General features: G+C 43.4%; 1 protein-coding gene across 1 annotated transcript; it reads right to left on the bottom strand.

The window, feature by feature from the left end:
- Nucleotides 1-12,921: 12,921 nt before the first annotated feature.
- LOC112217819 (bone morphogenetic protein 2) lies at nucleotides 12,922-19,478 on the bottom strand. The gene is made up of 3 exons (XM_024378374.2): nucleotides 19,047-19,478; nucleotides 17,744-18,111; nucleotides 12,922-14,209 (listed from the first exon to the last, which is right to left on the bottom strand). The coding sequence occupies exons 2-3, from the start codon at nucleotides 18,096-18,098 to the stop codon at nucleotides 13,296-13,298; spliced, it is 1,269 nt and encodes a 422-aa protein (XP_024234142.1). The 5' UTR covers nucleotides 18,099-18,111; nucleotides 19,047-19,478; the 3' UTR covers nucleotides 12,922-13,295.
- Nucleotides 19,479-22,361: the final 2,883 nt, after the last annotated feature.

Below are 22,361 nucleotides of genomic sequence, written 5' to 3'. Positions count from 1 at the left end.
CATCTCCAAAGAGGATCTCTGGATCTCTGTCAGATTGAACCGCTGACCAAGGCCCTTCTCCTCCGATTGTTCAGTTTGGCCGGATGGCCAGCTCTTGGAAGAGTCTTGGTGGTTCCAAATGTCTTCCATTTAAGAATGATGGGGGCCACTGTGTTCTTGGGGACCTTCAATGCTGCAGAAATGTTTTGGTACACTTCCCCAGATCCTGTCTCACAGCTCTATGGACAATTCCTTTGACCTCATGTCTTGGTTTTTGCTGTGACATGCGTTGTTAACTGTGGGACCTTATATAGACAGGTGTGTGCCTTTCCAAATCATCCATTACATTTACCAATAAAGTTGTAGAAACATCTCAAGGATAATAGATGGAAACAGGATGCACCTGAGGTCAATTTTGAGCCTCTTAGCAAAGGGTCTGAATACTTATATAAATAAGGTTTTCACTTTGTCATTATGGGGTATTGTTTGTAGATTGATGACGGAAAAATGTATTTAATAAATTGTAGAATAAGGCTGTAATGTAACAAAATGTGGACAAAGTCAGGGCCTCTGAATACTTTCCGAATGCACTATAGATGCAAGTCATGACTTGGTCATTCACAGCTCAGACTAACTATCTCTCAAGTGGATGATAGGTCACATTATTGTAACAGATTGGTTGTTGCCATCTACTGGCTGAAGCAAGATGATAAAGGCCCCATGTTTATAATCTGTGTGCTCCAGAGGAGGCTGGTGGGAGGCGCTATAGGAAGACAGGCGCATTTTAATGACTGGAATGGATTCCATGGAAAGGAGTCAAATATGTAGTTTCCATATGTATGATGTGTTTGATACGATCCATTAATCCATTCCAGCCATTACAACGAGTTTGTCCTCCTATGTCTCCTCACACCAGCCTCCTCTGGTGTACTCATAACAAGATGGCCAGGTCCGTCATCTATAGAAGACATTGATATAGAAAGTCCTTTCAAGTAGCTTCAGAAAGTATTCACACCCCTTGACTTTTTCCACATTTTGTTGTGTTACAGACTCAATTTTGTCACTGGGCTACACATATTACCCCATAGAGTCTAAGTGGAATTATGTTTTTAAAGAATGTATACAAATGAATTAAAATAGAAAAGCTGAATTGTTTTGAGTCAATAAGTATTCAAGCTTTGTTATGGCCAACCTAAATAGGTTAAGGAGGAAAAAGTTGCTTAAATAACAAGTCACAATAAGTTGCATGGACTCACTTTGTGTGCAATTATATTGTTTAACATGATTTTTGAATAACTACCTCATCTCTATTTCCCACACATACAATTATCTGTAAGGTCTCTCAGTCGACAAGTGAATTTTAAACACAGATTCAACCGCAAAGACAAGGGAGGTTTTCCAATGGGGGAAAAAGAGAAAAAAAGAAACACTGAATATCTCTTTGAGCATGGTGAAGTTATTCATTTCACTTTGGCAATACACTCAATCACAACAAAGATACAGGCGTCCTTCCTAACTCAGTTGCTGGAGAGGTAGGGAACCTCTCAGGGATTTCACCATGAGGCCAATGGTGACTTTAAAACAGTTACCGAGTTTAATGACTGTGATAGGAGAAAACTGAGGATGGATCAACAACATTGTAGTGACTCCACGATACTAAACTAATTGACAGAGTGAAAAGAAGTAAGCCTGTACAGAATGAAAATATTCCAAAACATTAATGCTTTTTTGCAACAAGGCACTAAAGTAATACTTTAAAAATGTGGCAAAGCAATTCACTTTTTGTCCTAAATTTAAAGTGTTATGTTTGGGACAAATCCAATACAAGCATCGCTGAGTACCACTATTCATATTTTCAAGCTTAGTGGTGGCTGCATCATGTTATTGACATGCTTGTCATCGCTAAGGACTGGGACGTTTTTCAGGATAAAAAATAAATGGTATGGAGCTAAGCACGGGCAAGATCATAGAGAAAACCCTGGTTTAAACAGGGAGATGAAATCACCTTTCAGCGGGACAATAACCTAAATCACAAGGCCAAATCTATGCTGGAGTTGCTTACTAAGAAGACAGTGAATGTTCCTGAGTGGCCAAGTTACAGTTTTGACATAAATCTACTTGAAAATCTATGGCAAGACCTGTATATGGTTGTCTAGCAATGATCAACAACCAATTTGGCAGAGTTTGAAGAAGTTTGAAAAGAATAATGGCAAATGTTGCACAATCCAGGTGTGGAAAGCTCTTAGAGACTTACCCAGAAAGACTCACAGTTGTCATCACTGCCAAAGGTGCTTCTCCAAAGTATTGACTCAGGGGTATGAATACTTATGTTCTGTACCAGTCAAAAGTTTGGGAAAAAGTTTTGAGAATGACACAAATATTAATTTTCACAAAGTCTGCTGCCTCAGTTTGTATGATGGCAATTTGCATATACTCCAGAATGTTATGAAGAGTGATCAGATGAATATCAATTAATTGCAAAGTCCCTCTTTGCCATGCAAATTAACTGAATCCCCCCAAAAAATGCATTTCAGCCCTGCCACATAAGGACCAGCTGACATCATGTCATTGATTCTCTCGTTAACACAGGTGTGAGTGTTGACGAGGACAAGGCTGGAGATCACTCTGTCATGCTGATTGAGTTTGAATGACAGACTGGAAGCATAAAAAGGAGGCTGTTGCTTGGAATCATTGTTCTTTCTCTGTCAACCATGGTTTCCTGCAAGGAAACACGTGCAGTCATCATTGCTTTGCACAAAAAGGGCTTCACAGGCAAGGATATTGCTAAATCAACCATTTATCGGATCATCAAGAACTTCAAGGAGAGAGGTTCAATTGTTGTGAAGAAGGCTTCAGGGCGCCCAAGAAAGTCCAGCAATCGCCAGGACTATCTCCTAAAGTTGATTAAGCTGCGGGATTGGTGCACCACCAGTACAGAGCTTGCTCAGGAATGGCAGCAGGCAGGTGTGAGTGCATCTGCACGCACAGTGAGGAGAAGACTTTCGGAGGATGGCCTGGTGTCAAGAAGGGCAGCAAAGAAGCCACTTCTCTCCAAGAAAAACATCAGGGACAGACTGATATTCTGCAAAAGGTACAGGGACTGGACTGCTGAGGACTGGGGTAAAGTCATTTATTTTCCACCATAATTTGCAAATAAATTCATAAAAAATCCTACAATGTGATTTTCTGGATTTTTTTTCTCATTTTGTCTGTCATAGTTGAAGTGTACCTATGATGAAAATTACAGGCCTCTCTCATCTTTTTAGGTGGGAGAACTTGCACAATTGGTGGCTGACTAAATACTTTTTTGCCCCACTGTAGTAACCAAAAAAGTTAAGTTAAGTTAAGCAAATGAAAATATATGTTATATTTGAGATTCTTTAAAGTAGCCACCCTTTGCCTTGACAGCTTTGCACACTCTTGGCATTGTGCCTCGTTAAAAGTTCATTTGTGGAATTTCCTTCCTTCTTAATGCATTTGAGCCAAAAAGTTGTGTTGTGACAAGGTAGGGGTGGTATACAGAAGATAGCCATATTTGGTAAAATATCAAGTCCATATTATTGCAAGAACAGCTCAAATAAGTAAAAAGGAACAACAGTCATTACTTTAAGACATTAAAGTCAATTTGGAACATTTCAAGAACTTTGAACGTTTCCTCAAGTGCAGTCGTAAAAACCATCAAGCTCTATGCTAAAATTGGCTCTCATGAGGACCGCCACAGGAAAGGAAGACCCAGAATCACCTCTGCTGCAGAGGATAAGTTCATTAGAGCCTCAGAAATTGCAGCCCAAATAAATACTTCACAGAGTAACAGACACATCTCAACATCAACTGTTCAGAGGAGACTGCGTGAATCAGGCCTCGAATTGCTGCAAAGAAACCACTACTGAAGGACACCAATAAGAGGAAGGACTTGCTTGGGCCAAGAAACACAAGCAATGAACATTAGACCAGTGTAAATCTGTCCTTTGGTTTGATGAGTCCAAATGTGAGATTTCTGGTTCTAACCGCTGTGTCATTGTGAGACGCAGAGTAGGTGAACGGATAAACTCTGCATGTGTATTTCCCACCTTGAAGCATGGAAGAGGGGTGGGATGGTGTGGGGGTGCTTAGAATTCAAGGCACACTTAACCAGCGTGGCTACCACAGCATTCTGCAGCGATACGCCATCCCATCTGGTTTGCGCTTAGTATATCATTTGTTTTTCAACAGGACAATGACCCAACACAACTCCATGCTGTGTAAGGGCTATTTGAACAAGAAGGAGAGTGATGGAGTGCTGCATCAGATGACCTGGTCTCCACAAGCACCTGACCTCAACCCAATTGAGATGTTTTGGGATGAGTTGGACCGCAAAGTGAAGGAAAAGCATCCAACAAGTGCTCAGCATATGTGGGAACTCCTTCAAGATTGTTGGAAAAGCATTCCAGGTGAAGCTGGTTGAGAGAATCCCTATACCAGTCTGCTGTTCCCACATGCTTCAAGAGGGCCACCATTGTTCCTGTTCCCAAGAAAGCTAAGGTAACTGAGCTAAACGACTACAGCCCCGTAGCACTCACTGCCGTCATCATGAAGTGCTTTGAGAGACTAGTCAAGGACCATATCACCTCCACCCTACCTGACACCCTAGACCCACTCCAATTTGCTTACCGCCCAAATAGGTCCACAGACGATGCAATCTCAACCACACTGCACACTGCCCTAACCCATCTGGACAAGAGGAATACCTATGTGAGAATGCTGTTCATCGACTACAGCTCAGCATTCAACACCATAGTACTCTCCAAACTCGTCATCAAGCTCGAGACCCTGGGTCTCGACCCCTGCCCTGTGCAACTGGGTACTGGACTTCCTGACGGGCCGCCCCCAGGTGGTGAGGGTAGGCAACAACATCTCCATCCCGCTGATCCTCAACACTGGGGCCCCACAAGGGTGCGTTCTGAGCCCTCTCCTGTACTCCCTGTTCACCCACGACTGCGTGGCCACGCACGCCTCCAACTCAATCATCAAGTTTGCGGACGACACAACAGTGGTAGGCTTGATTACCAACAACGACGAGACGGCCTACAGGGAGGAGGTGAAAGCCCTCGGAGTGTGGTGTCAGGAAAATAACCTCACACTCAACGTCAACAAAACTAAGGAGATGATTGTGGATTTCAGGAAACAGCAGAGGGAACACCCCCCGATCCACATCGATGGAACAGTAGTGGAGAGGGTAGCAAGTTTTAAGTTCCTCGGTATACACATCACAGACAAACTGAATTGGTCCACTCACACAGACAGCATCGTGAAGAAGGCGCAGCAACGCCTCTTCAACCTCAGGAGGCTGAAGAAATTTGGCTTGTCACCAAAAGCACTCACAAACTTCTACAGATGCACAATCGAGAGCATCCTGGCGGGCTGTATCACCGCCTGGTACGGCAACTGCTCCGCCCACAACCGTAAGGCTCTCCAGAGGGTAGTGAGGTCTGCACAACGCATCACCGGGGGCAAACTACCTGCCCTCCAGGACACCTACACCACCCGATGTTACAGGAAGGCCATAAAGATCATCAAGGACATCAACCACCCGAGCCACTGCCTGTTCACCCCGCTATCATCCAGAAGGCAAGGTCAGTACAGGTGCATCAAAGCTGGGACCGAGAGACTGAAAAACAGCTTCTATCTCAAGGCCATCAGACTGTTAAACAGCCACCACTAACATTGAGTGGCTGCTGCCAACACACTGACACTGACTCTGACTCAACTCCAGCCACTTTAATAATGGGAATTGATGGGAAATGATGTAAATATATCACTAGCCACTTTAAACAATGCTACCTTATATAATGTTACTTACCCTACATTATTCATCTCATATGCATACGTATATACTGTACTCTATATCATCGACTGCATCCTTATGTAATACATGTATCACTAGCCACTTTAACTATGCCACTTTGTTTACATACTCATCTCATATGTGTATACTGTACTCGATACCATCTACTGCATCTTGCCTATGCTGCTCTGTACCATCACTCATTCATATATCTTTATGTACATATTCTTTATCCCCTTACACTGTGTATAAGACAGTAGTTTTGGAATTGTTAGTTAGATTACTTGTTGGTTATTACTGCATTGTCGGAACTAGAAGCACAAGCATTTCGCTACGCTCGCATTAACATCTGCTAACCATGTGTATGTGACAAATAAAATTTGATTTGATTTGAGAATGCAAAGAGTGTGTAAAGTTGTCATCGAGGCAAAGGGTGGCTACAAATGAAGAATCTCAAATATAAAATATATTTTGATTCGTTTAACATGTTTTTTGTTACTACATGATTCCAAATGTTATTTCATAGTTTTGATGTCTTCACTTTTATTCTACAATGTAGAAAATAGTACAAATAAATAAAAACCATTGAATGAGTAGGTGGGTCCAGACTTTTGACTGGTACTGTAAATTAGACATTTCTGTATTTCATTTGCAAAAAAATTGCACACATTTTTAAACATATTTTCACTTTGTCATTATGGGGCGTTATTTGTAGATGGGCGAAGAAAAAAAATATTGAATAGATTTTGAATTCAGGCTGTAACAACAAAATGTGGAATAAGTCGAAGGGTAAGAAAACTGTCTGAGGGCACTATTGGGTAACAATTCCCTGGTTAATATTGTAATTATTTATTTAACTAGGCGAGTCAGTTAGGAACAGATTCTTATTTACAATGACACCCTACCCCGGCCAAAACCGGACGACCCTGGGCCAAGTGTGCGCCGCCCTATGGGACTCCAAATCACGGCTGGATGTGATACAGCCTGGATTCGAACCAAGGACTGTAACGACGCCTCTGCCACTGAGATGCAGTGCCTTAGACCGCTGATGATATGTACACTATTTTGAGGCCTTGGTGCTCTATGTCCAACCCACATTTCCCCCTTTAAATAGTTAAATTTCTTGTCTATTCACAGGGGAAGACTGGACAGAGCCTGTTAGACCCCCACCTGTTCCGGGTGAGTTGATAGAAATGCCTACTTAGGTCTATTCCTTTCGATTTAGGAAACTATTTTTCTGACAGTGGGTTTTTTTGGGGGGGGGGGTATCTTTCCAACCTTTGTAGTACCTACAATTGAATAAAAACCTGATTTTGCACCTTGAACTTTGCCCCCTGTTTAGACCGTAAGAAGCGTTACCCAAGACACTGTTATCAAGTCAGGGTCTTCTCAGCCTTGGTCTTTTTAGACATGATCAACCTAAGGCCATCAACCTTCGACAAGTCTGAGAGTCGTTTTTGACCTGTGTGACATCAGTGCTGAGGAAGTTACTCTGAAAATGAGAGTAGTTTTTGACCTGTGTGACATCAGTGCTGGGGAAGTTACTCTGAAAATGAGAGTAGTTTTTGACCTTATATAATATGGACATTATTGTAAAATATCATCTTAAAGACTTATCTTCCGAAATACAGGTTGAATAAATAAATACTAAATCATGTATTTATAAAGTGTTTTTTTAAATAAACATTTTGTTTTTTCAGTCTGTTGATTCTAGATCCAGTTGGGACCTGGAGAGAGCGACAGATCCACGCAACATGGCAACTCACAGGAGAAACTGTGACAAGACTTAATGTTGAGGTGAGTAAGCCAAGGTTTTTTTGTGAAGACTCCTGTAATGTGGTCTTTAGCTGGAGGATGAATTGGTCAGTTCAGAATATAAAACTATAAAACATGGATCCCTGTTTGCCTATTGGTGAGTCCATCATGAATACACTGGCTGCCTGGAATAGACTCATGTCCATCCACGTTGCCTTGAGGTGAAGTCTTTAACAATGTAGCCTCTTCTAGAATGAGTAGGCCCTTGACAGTGCACTGTGGCTGAGCTCCACTACCACGAGAAGGCACACACACATTTGTTTTACTTTTCTTGTGGATACCAAACAATTGATTCCCATTTCAAAACCTAACCCCTAACCCTAACCCTACACCTAAACCTAACCCTAAATCTAACCCTAACCCTAACCCTAACCCTAACCTTAACCTCAAACCCAAATCACAACCTAACCCTTAACCCTAATTGTAACCTTAACCCTATAGCTAACCCCTAACCCTAACCCTAACCTTAACCTCAAACCCAAATCCAAACCTAACCCTTAACCCTAATTGTAACCTTAACCCTATAGCTAACCCCTAACCCTAACCCTAACCTTAACCTCAAACCCAAATCCAAACCTAACCCTTAACCCTAATTGTAACCTTAACCCTATAGCTAACCCCTAAACCTAAACTTAAACCTAACCCTAACCCTAACCTTAACCCTAATCCTAAACCTAAACCTAACCCTTAACCCTAATTGTAACCCTATAGCTAACCCCTAAGCCTAAGCCTAACCTTAACCCTATATCTAACCCCTAAGCCTAAAATAGCCTTTTTCCTTGTTAAAATGTTCACTTGTTTTTTTGCTATCCTTATTAGGACTTCTGGTCCCCACAAGGATAGTAAAACCATGAACACGCACACACACAATGGAATAAAATACTATATAAGAATAAGTACTATCATCTCTCCCAGTCATTCTGGAAAATCCATTTCCATATTTGTTTCTCCTGTTGACTGTGTGGACAAACGAGGGCCTGTTTGATGTGTTCAGAGCTGCAGCACAGATGCCACAGTTTCAGCTATGCTGGACGTCATCTCACGGATGCTTCTCGGAAAACAGAAAAAACACCATGTGCAGTGCACCACCTCTAAAATTAGCGTGCAGCACATGAAGAAAAAAAGACAAAAAGAAGAAGAAAGAGTCACAAGCGCCCCACCCTGCCTGGCGAGAGGCCGGGGCCGAGATCTCCCATAGCGACGGACGGAGCACTTCGCTTCATCAAAGGTGCACGGCACGCCGCACACTTTCCAAATACAGCACTGCCAGAAATCTGGAAATCTGATTTCAGAACCCTTATGATTTTGGTTGTTGGGGCTGCAGATACTTTCGGTGTGGTTTGCACACAGCTAAACGAATGGGCCTGCCATGCCAGTTAGAGAGGGAGAGTCCCTCTCTCCTCTCTCTCTATGTTATTCTCATCAGTTCTGCAGCTGTTCTGTTGTGTGTAAACAAAAACAGAGAAACACACCTTTAACTTATTTACCAGATGCTCAGAAAAGGAAGAAAATAACCAGCTTTGAGTTTGGAGAGGGATTTAGTTTGAGGCCTGTGTAGCAGGTGAAGGAGGACCCCTTTAAACCAAGCATATCTCACACAGCATATCTCACAGTTGTTTTTAGCTAAACCATAATACATGGGCATAACAGAAATATACACACACAGTCTTATCAGACAGTGTGCAGTGCTCATGGTAGTCTACCCTAATAGAACTGGAGTTTCACTCTGCATTGTCACAAACAGCTTATGGCAAAGTGACAAGTCTGCTAGTCAGAGCTGTGGTAGAAGTGAGTCATAGTAGATCATTACTGTGACCTCTAACCTTGGTCCCCTAGGAGTGGAAGGGGAGGAGGTGGGGTGGGGTGGAAGGGGGGGTTGCTGATATAAACCTGGCCCTAAAGCCAGCCCCTGGGGGGTGAGAAACACTGGCTGACACAGAGTACCGGAACCAAGTGGAGTTGGATTAGGGGGCAAGGGGGGCAACATTCAGGAGTACACCCCACGTGTCCCCCACCCTGGGAGCAGTATTTCCCCCCAATCCAATGAAAGGTTTATAGACTGTAGCTATAAAGGCAAACCATTAAATCTAACATTGTTTTAACACAGGCATTTTCTTCCAACCCCCTCTCGCCTCTTCCGACCTAAAAGTGTTGGCAGTTCAGTTTTTTTGGGGGGTGTAAAGTTTTACTGTTGAACATTTAGTTGATTTTCATCACATTTTCATTAACTTTGTCAGCGAAGTGACTTCCTCCTGAAGTCCATTAAAATGGTGCGCTGTGGCAAGGTAGGGAGGGAGGGAGAAGGAGGGAGGGAGGGAGGGAGGGAGGGAGGGAGGGGGAGGGAGGGAGGGAGGGAGGGAGGGAGGGAGGGAGGGAGGGAGGCAGGCAGGCAGGCAGGCAGGCAGGCAGGCAGGGAGGCAGGCAGGCAGGTGCAGGGATGCAGGCAGGCAGGCAGGTAGGCAGACAGGGATGCAGGCAGGCAGGCAGGCAGACAGACAGACAGACAGGGAGGCAGGCAGGTAGGTAGACAGGGAGGCAGGCAGGCAGGTAGGTAGACAGGGATGCAGGCAGGCAGGCAGGTAGGCAGACAGGGAGGCAGGCAGGGAGGGAGGGAGGCAGGCAGGCAGGCACGCACGCAGACAGGCTGAAAGGCAGACAGGCTGAAAGGCAGACAGGGCGGCAGGCAGGGAGGGAGGCAGGCAGGCAGGCAGGCAGGCAGGGAGGGAGGCAGGCAGGTAGGCAGACAGGGATGTAGGCAGGCAGGCAGGCAGGCAGGCAGGCAGGCAGGCAGGCAGGCAGGCAGGCAGGCAGGCAGGGAGGGAGGCAGGCAGGCAGGCAGGCAGGCAGGCAGGCATACGGGTGGTGCTACTGGCAGGGCTATAGGGGGGGACCATGTGCTGCTCTGAGTTCTGTGGTTGGGGTCTACACTACAGAAATGGACACCAGATGAGAACTCTCGAGGGAACGGATGCAAGGTAAAATTAAATAACATGTGTAGGCCAGGGGATTGAAACTGATGGACCGGAACTGCTCTAGCACAAAATGGCTGCTTGTTGCATCACCCAGGTGGGTGCTGGGTAAGATTAGGTATTAGGTCATCTTTTTACTGAGGAATGTAATAGTTTTTCTTAAATATGTGTGTTTTGCTGTATTTTACTTGTTTTATATTGTATTAGATTTTTGTTTTTGTCTCATGAAATTGTATATGCAGGACTCACTTGTGAAAAAGAGACTGGTCTCAATGGTGACTCCCTGCTTAAATAAAGGTTAAAAAAATAAAAATAACATCTGTCTGTTGCACAATGACTTCTCAATATACACAATGGCAAAACATCAGAGAATGAGTGAAAGTTGTTATCTTAGGACTTAGGGGCTTAAGGATAAGACATTTCACCATTATACAGCCGTTTGGAAATGGAACTCCGGTACTATTAAACGATAGATGAACTTAAGTTGAAAGCTTATATTTGTTAAAATGGATTGTTTCCCCACAAGAAAAAGCCTACCAGAAAAGTCTTTGCTGATTGAAAAAACAACCATGTTGGGCTGCTCTCTGCCAGTGAGTGCATGCATGTGTCTGAGTTTAAAACCAACATTCCATGGTTCCAATGTGCGCTCGTATAAAAACATTATATTTAGAGCTTCTTGAACTGCCTTGTGTTCCGTTCCAAACTCTGTCTAATGCAAACACAGCAGAAAACAGTCTGTCAAACTCCACAACCTTTCCTCTCTCGCTCTCTCTTTTTCTCACTCTCTCATTATCTACCCCGCCAGTGTGGCTCCGGTATGTATTTCATCTGTCTCTTTTAGGACTATTCCGAGTCACTCCATGTAGGCTAGTGATTGCATTACTTCTCTGAGAACAATAAAAGTATTAAGATATTAATTCTAACCTTTATGTCTGTGCTCTGTCTTGGACATATGATATGTTTTGTTTTTGCCATCCCATCCTGCCATTATCTGTCCATATGAATAAAATATGAGCATTAATCCCATTGTTTGTCACTTGGAGTTTTGTTCGTTAGTGTTCATTCATTCTAAAGCCCTGTTTATACCTGGTGCTAACATGGGTCCTTTGTCCTGATCTTGTCTATATTCTTATTGTGCCAACCTTTACAGAAATATGTCTACATATAGTATTAAAATGGGTCGGTTATCCGTCCATTGTATCTGCATTGTGGACATATTTCCTGGTCCCTTCCTTTATGCTAATTATTTCACAGCTTTTCTTTCTAAATCATATTTATCTATCTATCGTTAGACACATATTGATGTAATCAGTCAATGGTGCCACCTGTCAAAGAATTTAGAGGGTGGAATAATGATCATTTAAATAGTTTCACTGTCCAGATTGATTTACACTAGTAAGATATCTAGACGTGTCTGACTACCTCTGATCACAATCAGATCAGTTTTTTATTGTCAAAAAATGTGGGCACAATCAGAATGTGGACAAGATCAGGACAAAGGACGCAAGTTAGAACCAGGTATAATGGAGCTTAACAGAACTATTCCCACTGTTGCCAAAACCACAACAGAAGAAGGCAGCCAAAAGTGGGACAATGTGCCTGAGCATGTGCATATGGAGCAGGGACACCTGTGTCTGTGTGTTTGTTTGTTTGTCTTTATTAATTAAAGCAGCTGTAGTCCTTGTGTCTTAGCTTGCAGCCTGTCATGTCTCAAATCGCACAGTCAACAAACTCACAGCACAGCACAGCCCAGCCTAGCACAGCACAGCACAGACACAATACAAATCCCTCACACACTGACACACAACTCAGCTTGTTGGTTTTCTTTCTCTCTCTCCCTACTTCCCCCCTCTCTCTCTTTCTCTCAAGTTAAGAAAATGAACTATTCCCAGGGGTTCATTTTTACCTCTGGTTTCCTTCCCAGGGATCTGTGCAATGCCATGTAAACCTATTGGAGGAAAACATCTCGCTGTGTTTTCCCAGTCCTCCCCGGAGACCTTATAACATCTGTATAGATGTAGCAGCCTTGGACCCTTCTGTGATTCTGTACCCCACTGCAGACCATTACATCACTTACACTGACCCTTTCAAAACACACCGCCAGGCTCCAGTTACTGTACGTTTATCATAAGAGGTGTAAATGCTTCATCTTGGCATCCACTGTTAGAGAGTTAGCTTTTAACCTTGTCTTCTCTGTTATTTTGTGGCTAATTTATGTGGGAGAGGTTCTGCTACTTTTGACCCCGTGACATCCTTAGTTTGATTTGAATGCTTTTAAACACGAATTGGAAAGTCAGCTGGACAAGTTGGGGGACAATTGGAGCAACCAAAGTGTTTTCTCATGATAAATACACATTATTTATTTACAAATAAAGTGGTTATAATAGAAATAAATACAAATAAAAATCTGAGCATTGTACTTCATGTGGTATTGCACCCATTTCGAAAAGTGTACATCAGAAATACATTTTCAAAACCAGTAAAGGATTATTCCTCTGAGTAAAATATTTATTTTTTTCCCAACTTTAAGTAGACATAAATATATTCATATATATTTGTTTTTTAATCTTCTTCCAAAATAGCTATGTTTGTGTCTTTTCTGTCATATAAATAAAACATCTTCATTGGGAAACCGGGTGTCCATATAACCTCCCTCTCTCTCTCTTTCTGAGTCTCTCCATCCCTCCATCCTTCTGTCTCGGTGTGTCTCACCGGCAGCCACACCCCTCCACCACCATATCCTGGTAGTTTTTGAGGATGACCTTCTCATACTCATCCAGATAGAGCAGTGATATGGGGCTGAGCTCTGTGGGCACGCAGCACGCCCGGGGGATGTTGGAGTTCACAGAGTTGACCAGCGTCTGAACGATGGCGTGGTTGGTGGAGTTGAGGTGGTCGGCCAATGGGAAGGGGCACTCCCCGTGGCAGTAGAAGGCATGGTAGCCAGGGGGTGCAACTATCCACTCATTCCAGCCCACGTCGCTGAAGTCCACGTAGAGGGCATGTCTGCGGCAGTTGGCCTTGTGTTGGTGCTTCTTCCTCTGTTTCCTGTGGCCTGCTGCCTGTCTCTTGTCCCTGTGTAGCACCGCATTCCCCTGCCTGTCATGACCATAGGTCACCAGCAGGGGGCGAGCCTGGGGCCATGAGTCCTGGTCCCCGTGGAGGGAGCGGCTTACCCTGACGTGTCGTCTCTGTCTTTGGCCCTCTTCGCCCTCCAGGGTGTCTGGGTGGAGCATCTCAACCAGGAAGCCGTGGTTGTGGCGCCCCCCGGAGGTCCACTGTGACACGGCGGGGCTGACGTCAAAGCTCTCCCAGCGGCTCAGAGAGTCCTGCACCAGCCGCGTGTCCAAAAGGCGTGTCAGGGGTTCCCCACGGGGAGACGCAGGGGCTCCAAACACCTCGTACACGTTGATACGATGGAAGCCACCAGAACTGGTCCTGGAGCTGTTACTGCTGTTGTGACTGGTGTTACTGGTGGGAGCTGCTGTGGCCCCCAGGACCTGGTCCCTGTATACCCGGAGCTCTGCAGAGGTGATAAGCTCTTCTCCAGGGATGGAGGTGAGGTTGAAGAAGAACTGCTGGGTTGTCCTGCCCTTCAGACTGGCCAGAGCCTCCATGGACTCTACAAGAGAGGAGAAGGAGAGAGCTAGGGTCAGTGGATGATGTTGATATAGACATTTATGTCTAAGATCAGGACATGCTTTTTTTTTACTGCAAAGGTTGTGTTGATAAAGGTGGTAGAGTAACTCCGTGGAGAAAGTTACTGGGAATGGAGGACAGCCAGTAATGATACAGTGCTCACACGGAGAGCATGCTGCAATGTAAAAAATGTAGAGGCAAACATGTATGTCTTTATAGATTATACAGGAACAGGGAAGAAGATTGACAAAGGTTTACTGTCCTGACAAACTGGTATTCTTTCCACAGAGACATAGTTGTCATTCATGTCATCATACACACACTCACTAAATCCAGTGGAGGCTAAAGCTAACCGTTATAACCATCCAGCTGCAATATGGTCAGATTCATAGATTTCATCAGAGTAAATGTCATGACATCAAAGCAGTGGTGTTCCAATGTTGATAAGATCTAGCAAAGACCAGTGATAGCATCTAACCATTATGCATGCGAGGCCACTAAATGCCATGGAGAATGTGCTGCCCTTTAGGATGTGGCTGCTACATGATGGAGTGCTGTTATTATTGAATGTGTGGAAAAAGGAATTGTCGTCCATAATGGAATCATCAAAGCTAGATTATTATGACATAATTACGGGCCATAGGGAAGTATGGCTCATTTATCTGTATGGATCATTTATCTTTATGTTTTTTACACCTTTTTGTAGCAGTCTATACATACACATTTTATTCCTGTGTGTATATTTGGCCTGATTGAGAATGAATTACTAACATTAGTGTGTAAAACAAATTTCGGATACATATGTCAATGTCAGCACTTATATTTTCTTGATTGTAGTCAAACTTTTTACATTTACCTTTAAGTGTTTTACAGATGGCACAAAGACATGCTTGTTATCTGTTTGGAGTGGTAAAATAAACACGAACTTTGAACTCAGGGCGTTTTCAAAGGAGGCATTTAGGAAATTCCACCCCCTTCATCCTAAATCTCCCTCCAGAAGCACAAAGACCTCAATTACACCCATCAATCCTTATTGATGTGGGAAAACCCCTTCTCTCCTTCAAACCCCTTCTCTCTATTTCTCTCCTTCAAACCCCTTCTCTCCTTCTCTCCTTCAAACCCCTTCTCTCTATTTCTCTCCTTCAAACCCCTTCTCTCCTTCTCTCCTTCAAACCCATTCTCTCTATTTCTCTCCTTCAAACCCCTTCTCTCCTTCTCTCCTTCAAACCCCTTCTCCCTATTTCTCTCCTTCAAACCCCTTCTCTCCTTCTCTCTTTCGCACACTCACTCCAAAATCCCTCTCTCTCCGCACCCCAAATCCCCCTCTCTCTCTCTTTAGCTCCAAATCGTTCTCTCTTTTCTCTCCCCCTCCCCTGTCTCCCTCTCTCTCTCTATCCAGAACCCTGCTGTGTGAGTGAAGGAGGTACTGCATGCACTGTGTGAACAACATGTTGGGGCTTGTCTAAGAGTTGTGAAGCACAGATATGAGTGTATCAACATTCCTAATTTCTTGGCTCTCTGTGGGCCAAAACAAAAGATAACGGCTAATATCAGGTCCTTCATCTCTGCTGTCTATGGCAGCCGGTTACTGAGTTAGGCCTGGAAATGTTCTGTTTGGCAAAAATAACTAAATACAATTTAAAACCGATATTACAGAAATGAATTGCCTCTCTGAAATGAATATCACGGAACAGATGTGAAGAATGGATAAGGCTTCAGGCTTTGACATTATGGTTTACATGTGTAGCTACACGTATATTAAACATATAGGACCCCCCACCCCCCCTCTACCATAGGAACAATCAAAATACCCCAAACCGTGCTGCGCTGGAGCATTGGATGAAAAGACAGGAGGATGCAACGGTAAACAACTGAACATGGCTGAAATGTATCCCAAATGGCTACAATTAAGGTCAAGCGGAGGTTTACACTAGTGGAGGGAGTGGTCTCAGTCCCCGTCACCATACCTGTGTGGTTTTGTAGTGTGTCAGTGGTGTTTGTAGTATTTATGTGGTGTTTGTAGTGCCAGTGATGTTTGAAGTATGTCAGTGGTGTTTGTAGTGTTTCAGTGGTGTTTTTAGTGTTTCAGTGGTGTTTTTAGTGTCAGTGGTGTTTGTAGTGTCAGTGGTGTTTGTAGTGTGTCAGTTAGTCCACTGGGTGTCATCCCTACCAGGCCTCAGGAGAGGAGAACTACCAACCAGCCACCCATCCTGACCCAACCACTCCAATGAGTCATTCACTGGGTGGAAACTTTCTTGTGCAGTGCAACACTCTGGAGTCTGTGTAGAAGGCCATCCATGGACACATTGGGTACCGTACACTACTGGAGCTAGAGCCAAAGACAGGTACTATCAGATAGACTGTACAAAAAGCATGGGGGAAAAAGTTTCATGTTTCATTATTAACTGTTCTGGTGTGTTTTGTTGCAGCATTGTAAATGTAGTGCCCAAATGAACTATTTGCCTTGTAACACTAGACTAGAGGGTTAGACATCCTCTGAGCACATGCCTACCTCTCTACCCACTGCTATTATACAACATAGTACAGATACAATACCAAATCAAAAAACACCACCAGAGTTCACATCACCCAAAGAAAATGTCAATTTGTGCCTCCAGTTCAACTCTTGGATCAAATACCTCATATTTATTTGAGCATTTAGACCAATTGGCACAAACTGAAACAATAATCTGGTCTGCATGTGTTTCTGAGGTATATAAATGTGTAGCTTTAATGTAAAATCACGCAGTCCGCGACGCATATGTAGCTACATAATAAGTATGTACGCCTAATTACGTGGTTCTATTATTTGAGTGCGCATTGAGAGAGCGATTGGAAAAGGATAACGCGCACCCCCAAAACCAAAATGAGTAATGAACTGACTAGTCCTGTCTAAAAATGAGACGGAGCTATGTCTGCCACAGTGGCCTTTGTCATAATGCGTGTGTAGACAGTGTAGTGTAATGTCATGTCGTGTGTTATTGAAGTAGCAGCAGGGCGATGACTATCACTTGCGTACGCACACCGCCCTTTCTTTATTCCTCTCCTGTGGTGCGTGTCTGGAAAAACTGTTTTCAGGGCCCACGCAAACACCATCAATTATTAAGAAACAAATGACCCTTGTGATACCACCCACCACCCTTGATGTTTTGATGCCTGTTATAGCACAGTCAATGGAATGTTCCGGGTAACGGGTTGCATCACTGAATATTTCAGGGATTAGGCTACTTTACACTTCAAAGTTACACATCAAGTACTTCTCTGTCGAACCCCGATAATGGGTTTTACTCGTTACATTGTTAAATTACCCTTTGTTATTTTATGATCTACTTATGAAGGGTGTGTGTCCCTGACGCGTGTCACTCTGTTAGGATATGAGTGGGCCTGTCATAAAAAAAAGGGTAATTGCTTTGAAAATCCTCTTCACACTCTGAGTCATGTTTAAATACAGGGTTGACATGTCTGAGGGAGCAGAGGTGCTCTACCTTGCCAGGTGAAATATGCCACTAATACGTACCTTCGTGGTGAAAGCTTCTAATCGTGTTGGCCTTGCTGGCGGCTCTCTCTGCGTGCCTCCCCATGCTCCGGGGCCGTTTAGTGCTGTGGTCTCCGTTCAACGAATGCATACGGTACAGGTCCACCATGTACTGAGGCACCACAGCTTGTCTGCTCGGGTTCGGCCTCCGCTTAAGTCCGAACATATTGAGGAGCCGCAGCTCGAACTCGTTGAGAAAGTTCTCCGACTGCTCCGGGCTCTGCTTCCCGGACTCACTGTACTTCCTCCGGCCAACCTCGGGGATTAGTCCCGCAGCGCCTCCCAGCAACACCTGAGCCAGCAGCAGTACCATGAGAGAACGAAACACGGCGACCATGGTCAGTTAGTCCCTGCGAGGAGAGGAGAGCAGTTTATGTCAATACACATGCGCCGCCGAAACAGCACACAGACAGCTATCGACAGACATTGGAGCTTCACTGTAAAATTCCTCCCAGCCCAGCTGCGATAAATAGTTTCTTCTTCCATATAATAGCAATGTGTAAAAGAAAAGACACGTGACTTTGAAGTAAAGAACATAAAGGTTGGCAATAACATCCCCGCGGGCTATGCTTAGTGAAATAGGGGATTGATCTTTTAACATTATAGCGGCAAAACTAAAACACCAGAATATCAAGGTGAGAAAGTTATGAAAGAGATTTGTCAAACAAAAAGGGGGTGGTAGCCTACAGGAAAGGAGAAATCAAAGAAACTGGAAGAAGACAGAGAGAAGACGGCAGACAAAAAGTCTGCAATTACAGAAGAGATAGTGTTTGGTGGGGGTGTATAAAGGAAATACCACGTAGACCATAGAACACACAAAGCATGACAGAATGTAGGCATCAAAAAGGCTCCAGTAGATACAGTCGTGGCAGCAGTCAGATAGCGCTACAAGCGTCTATTTGGTGAGGCTTTGACGGCAATGTATGACTATAATCATGCGGGATAGAGTTACTTCAAGGGGCTCGCAGGTGTGAGATCTGACGTTCGTATCCTGACCATATGTACCCCAATGCGCAGACAAGACATCAAAACACATCTAGGTCTACATCAAAAGTACATATCCTTAAGATACTACCAGTATTAATTGTTGTATGTACAGTATGTTTCGGAATTTATGTACCCCCTCCCGCAAAAAAAAATGTATAAATACAAAATGGAAAAAAGAAACGTGGTTATTAGATCCAGAATACTCAGCGGATGGACAGTTTATGAGAGTTTCTCAACTTTTCCCTAAATATAAAAGTTGTCATTGACTTCAATAATGAATACCTCTAACTTGTTTTACCTGATAAGGAAGCGCTGTGTCCAGTCGTCCTTCCAGCTTTGGGCTCCAATAAATTCCACATTAATTCGTGTTTATTCCACGCTTTTCCTCTGCGAGCGAAAGACAGTCCGTGCACTGCTCCGACCCCGTTCTCTCGCACATATCTCCGCAGCTGGGAATCTGGAGACGTCTTGGTCAATAGAATAAAAAAATCGCCTAAAGTTATATCTATGAGGAGGAAGCAGACTGGTGTAGGCAGGACGGATCTAAGTATAAAGCAGTGTCGTTGAACATCTTCAAATGCGAACTTTTAGATAAAGTTTAGCAGAGACCGGGTGTAGAAGACCAGACTGTATAGTGTGTGGCTGTGGGAGATTAACCTCTCTCTCCTGAGTGCAGCACACTAGCAGTCCAATTGATCGGTGCCTTCTCTTCCCCAACGAGGCTTTTTGTCGTACAGTGATGTCACCAACGCAGAGCTGTCAATCATGTCGATTCCAAAGCACCTCCTGTGCATTTTCAACCAGTCCTGCACCTACAGTAGCCTGCCCAAACTCGCGCTGCTACACAGACAAAATTCTCCTTTAAACCTTTAAATGTGTTTTGACTCTTACAAAATAACTCAAATATGACATTTTCTTTGATTATAGGCCTAGACTTTTATTCGTTCGTGTGATATAACATTGTTAATTTTGACAGCTTCAAAATATCTAACTTTAGGTTTTCTTTTCCTTTCAGAAAATAGGCTACTCATCGTAATGCATTATTCTACTGTTGGTTCTCATTTCATGCAGAACTAGGCATATATTTTTTCATTGTTAATCATAGAGAACAATAACTTGAATCCCATTTTTAGAATTTTAATAAACTGCAACAGTTCAAAAACGAACCAGAGCAAGTGCGCCAACGTGTGGATGGACTATATTAATCTATATTACCCCCACTCCCACCACCTCCCCCCCCCACCCCCACCACACACACACACACACACACACACCACACACACACAAACACACACACACAAACACACAAACACACACACACACACACACACACAACACACACACACACACACACACACACACACACACACACACACACACACACACACACACACACACACACACACACACACACACACACACACACACACACACACACACACACACACACACACACACACACACACACACACACACACACACACACACACACACACACACGCAGGCAGGCAGGAGGATAGGCAATGCTCACCCTGTGATAATTTAATAGAAAAATAATATAAACAATTGCCATAATTTTTTTTAATGTAATGTTTTTTCTCAATGATTCTGGTGGTTTTTATGCTCAACATCTCAAAATGTGCTAAAACTGCATCAATCTCTCAGGAAAGGAGTCAGGTTATTCATGCCTTCCTTTCCACCGATTCAAATCGGTGACACGTGCGGCCGTTCCTGACTCCAGTCACTGTTAATGGACAGGGTCAGCATAGGTCGCCTTTCTTTGCCTAGCTTGAAGTAGCTTCATTTGTTGCTTTGCTGCACATGCATATTGCCTAAACACGATGTGTGGGTATTGCCTGGGGTAAACACTGCACATTTGGACGTGTCTACATAATTTGACGCTGTCATCCCTTGAACTCACACATGGACTATACCGCACTTTAAAAAATGTCTAAATTGGAATAATGTAACTCCTCATTTTGTGTCAGAGTGAAAATGGAAGGAGGCCCTGGGGATGCTTCTCCCACAACACCGTGGGCCTGCTGTGTGCATACAGAATCAAATAATGGACTCGGGGTTCTTCTGTGACTCCTACATTGCTGTCACTGGAGGATCACTCTGAATGACACACCAATGTAGTTCCTTTTCAAGTAAAGGTAGGCCTAAATGCATTTTCTTTTGAAATTTGTACTGCATTTTTCAGTCCTTTCAATTGTTGATATGGACATTTCATAATAACCTTATTTATTATATACACTACCGGTCAAACGTTTTAGATCACATACTTATTCAAGGGTTTTTCTTTATTTTTTACTATTTTCTACATTGTAGAGTAGGGAAAACATCAACAGTAAGAAATAACAGATATGGAATCATGTAGTAACAAAAAAAGTGTTATTAAAAATAAAATAAAAACATTTATATCTGAGATTCTTCAAAGTAGCCACCCTTTCTTAAATGGGTGACAGGTAGCCTAGTGGTTAGAGCGTTGGATTTGTAACCGAAAGGTTGCAAGATTGAATCCCGTAGGTGACAAGGTAAAAATCTGTCATTCTGCCCCTGAACAAGGCAGTTATGCACTGTTCCTAGGCCGCCATTGAAAATAAGAATTTGTTCTTAACTGACTTGCCTAGTCAAATTTAAAAAATAACAGCTTTGCACACATGCATTCTCTCAACCAGCTTAATCTGGAATGCTTTTACAACAGTCTTGAAGGAGTTCCCACATCTGCTGAGCAATTGTTGGCCGATTTTCCTTCACTCTGCAGTCCGAATCATCCCAATCCATCTCAATTGGGTTGAGGTTGGGTGATTGTGGAGGCCAGGTCATCTGATGCAGAATTCCATCACTCTCCTTCTTGGTCAAATAGCCCATCACAGCCTGGAGGTGTGTTTTGGGTCATTGTCCTGTTGAAAAACAAATGATAGTCCCACTAAGACCAAACCAGATGGGATGGCGTATTCCTGCTGAACTCTATGGTAGCCATGCTGGTTAAGTGTGCCTTGAATTCTAAATAAATCACAAACATTTTGTGTTTTTTTTTCACTTTCAGTTTCACTTACTTAGCTAGCAACTGCAGCTAGCTAGTTTAGCCTAATGAAACACCCTGCTCAAAACAGAGGGATGCAATGTTAGCTAGTTACTTTAGCTAATATGGTGACAACATTGTAGGCTGTTTGTAGAGGTTTGGCTTGGAAAAGATTTTTCGCTTGGTCACATACAGCTGTTTTGTTGTGCATTGAAGTCCACAAGCGAAGGGAAGAGAAGGAATACAACATGGTTGTTATGAGAATGAGCTCTGTTTACGCATGATCAGGGGTGTATTCATTCCACCGTTTTGTTGAAAAACTTTCTTAAACGAATCTAACAGAACAAAACGGGGATAAACAGACAAATGATTAAACCCTATATCAGCTAGATGGCAAGAGTGTGCAAGGCGGTATTGAATGTCACATCAAATTTGTTTCTTGACCTGTGTGCACCTACATTGTCAACTTTTATTCATAGGCTAGTTTGTAGCAACCTCATGATGGGTATAGGGCAAATTTGAGTATCATGTCGTAGCCTAAACCTATTGATGTTACAATGAACTGGGTGAATGGAATATGAATAA

Source organism: Oncorhynchus tshawytscha, linkage group LG18 (assembly GCF_018296145.1).
Source record: "Oncorhynchus tshawytscha isolate Ot180627B linkage group LG18, Otsh_v2.0, whole genome shotgun sequence".
NCBI lineage: Eukaryota > Metazoa > Chordata > Actinopteri > Salmoniformes > Salmonidae > Oncorhynchus > Oncorhynchus tshawytscha.
This window is presented reverse-complemented; position numbering and strand designations above follow the sequence as displayed.

Bases quoted from the DNA above. Each gene is read 5' to 3' on its own strand.
- LOC112217819 (XM_024378374.2), bottom strand. From the start codon at position 18,098: ATGGTCGCCGTGTTTCGTTCTCTCATGGTACTGCTGCTGGCTCAGGTG. The intron at 14,210-17,743 runs GTACGTATTAGT...CCTCTCTTGTAG, and splicing joins TAGAAGCTTTCACCACGAAG to AGTCCATGGAGGCTCTGGCC.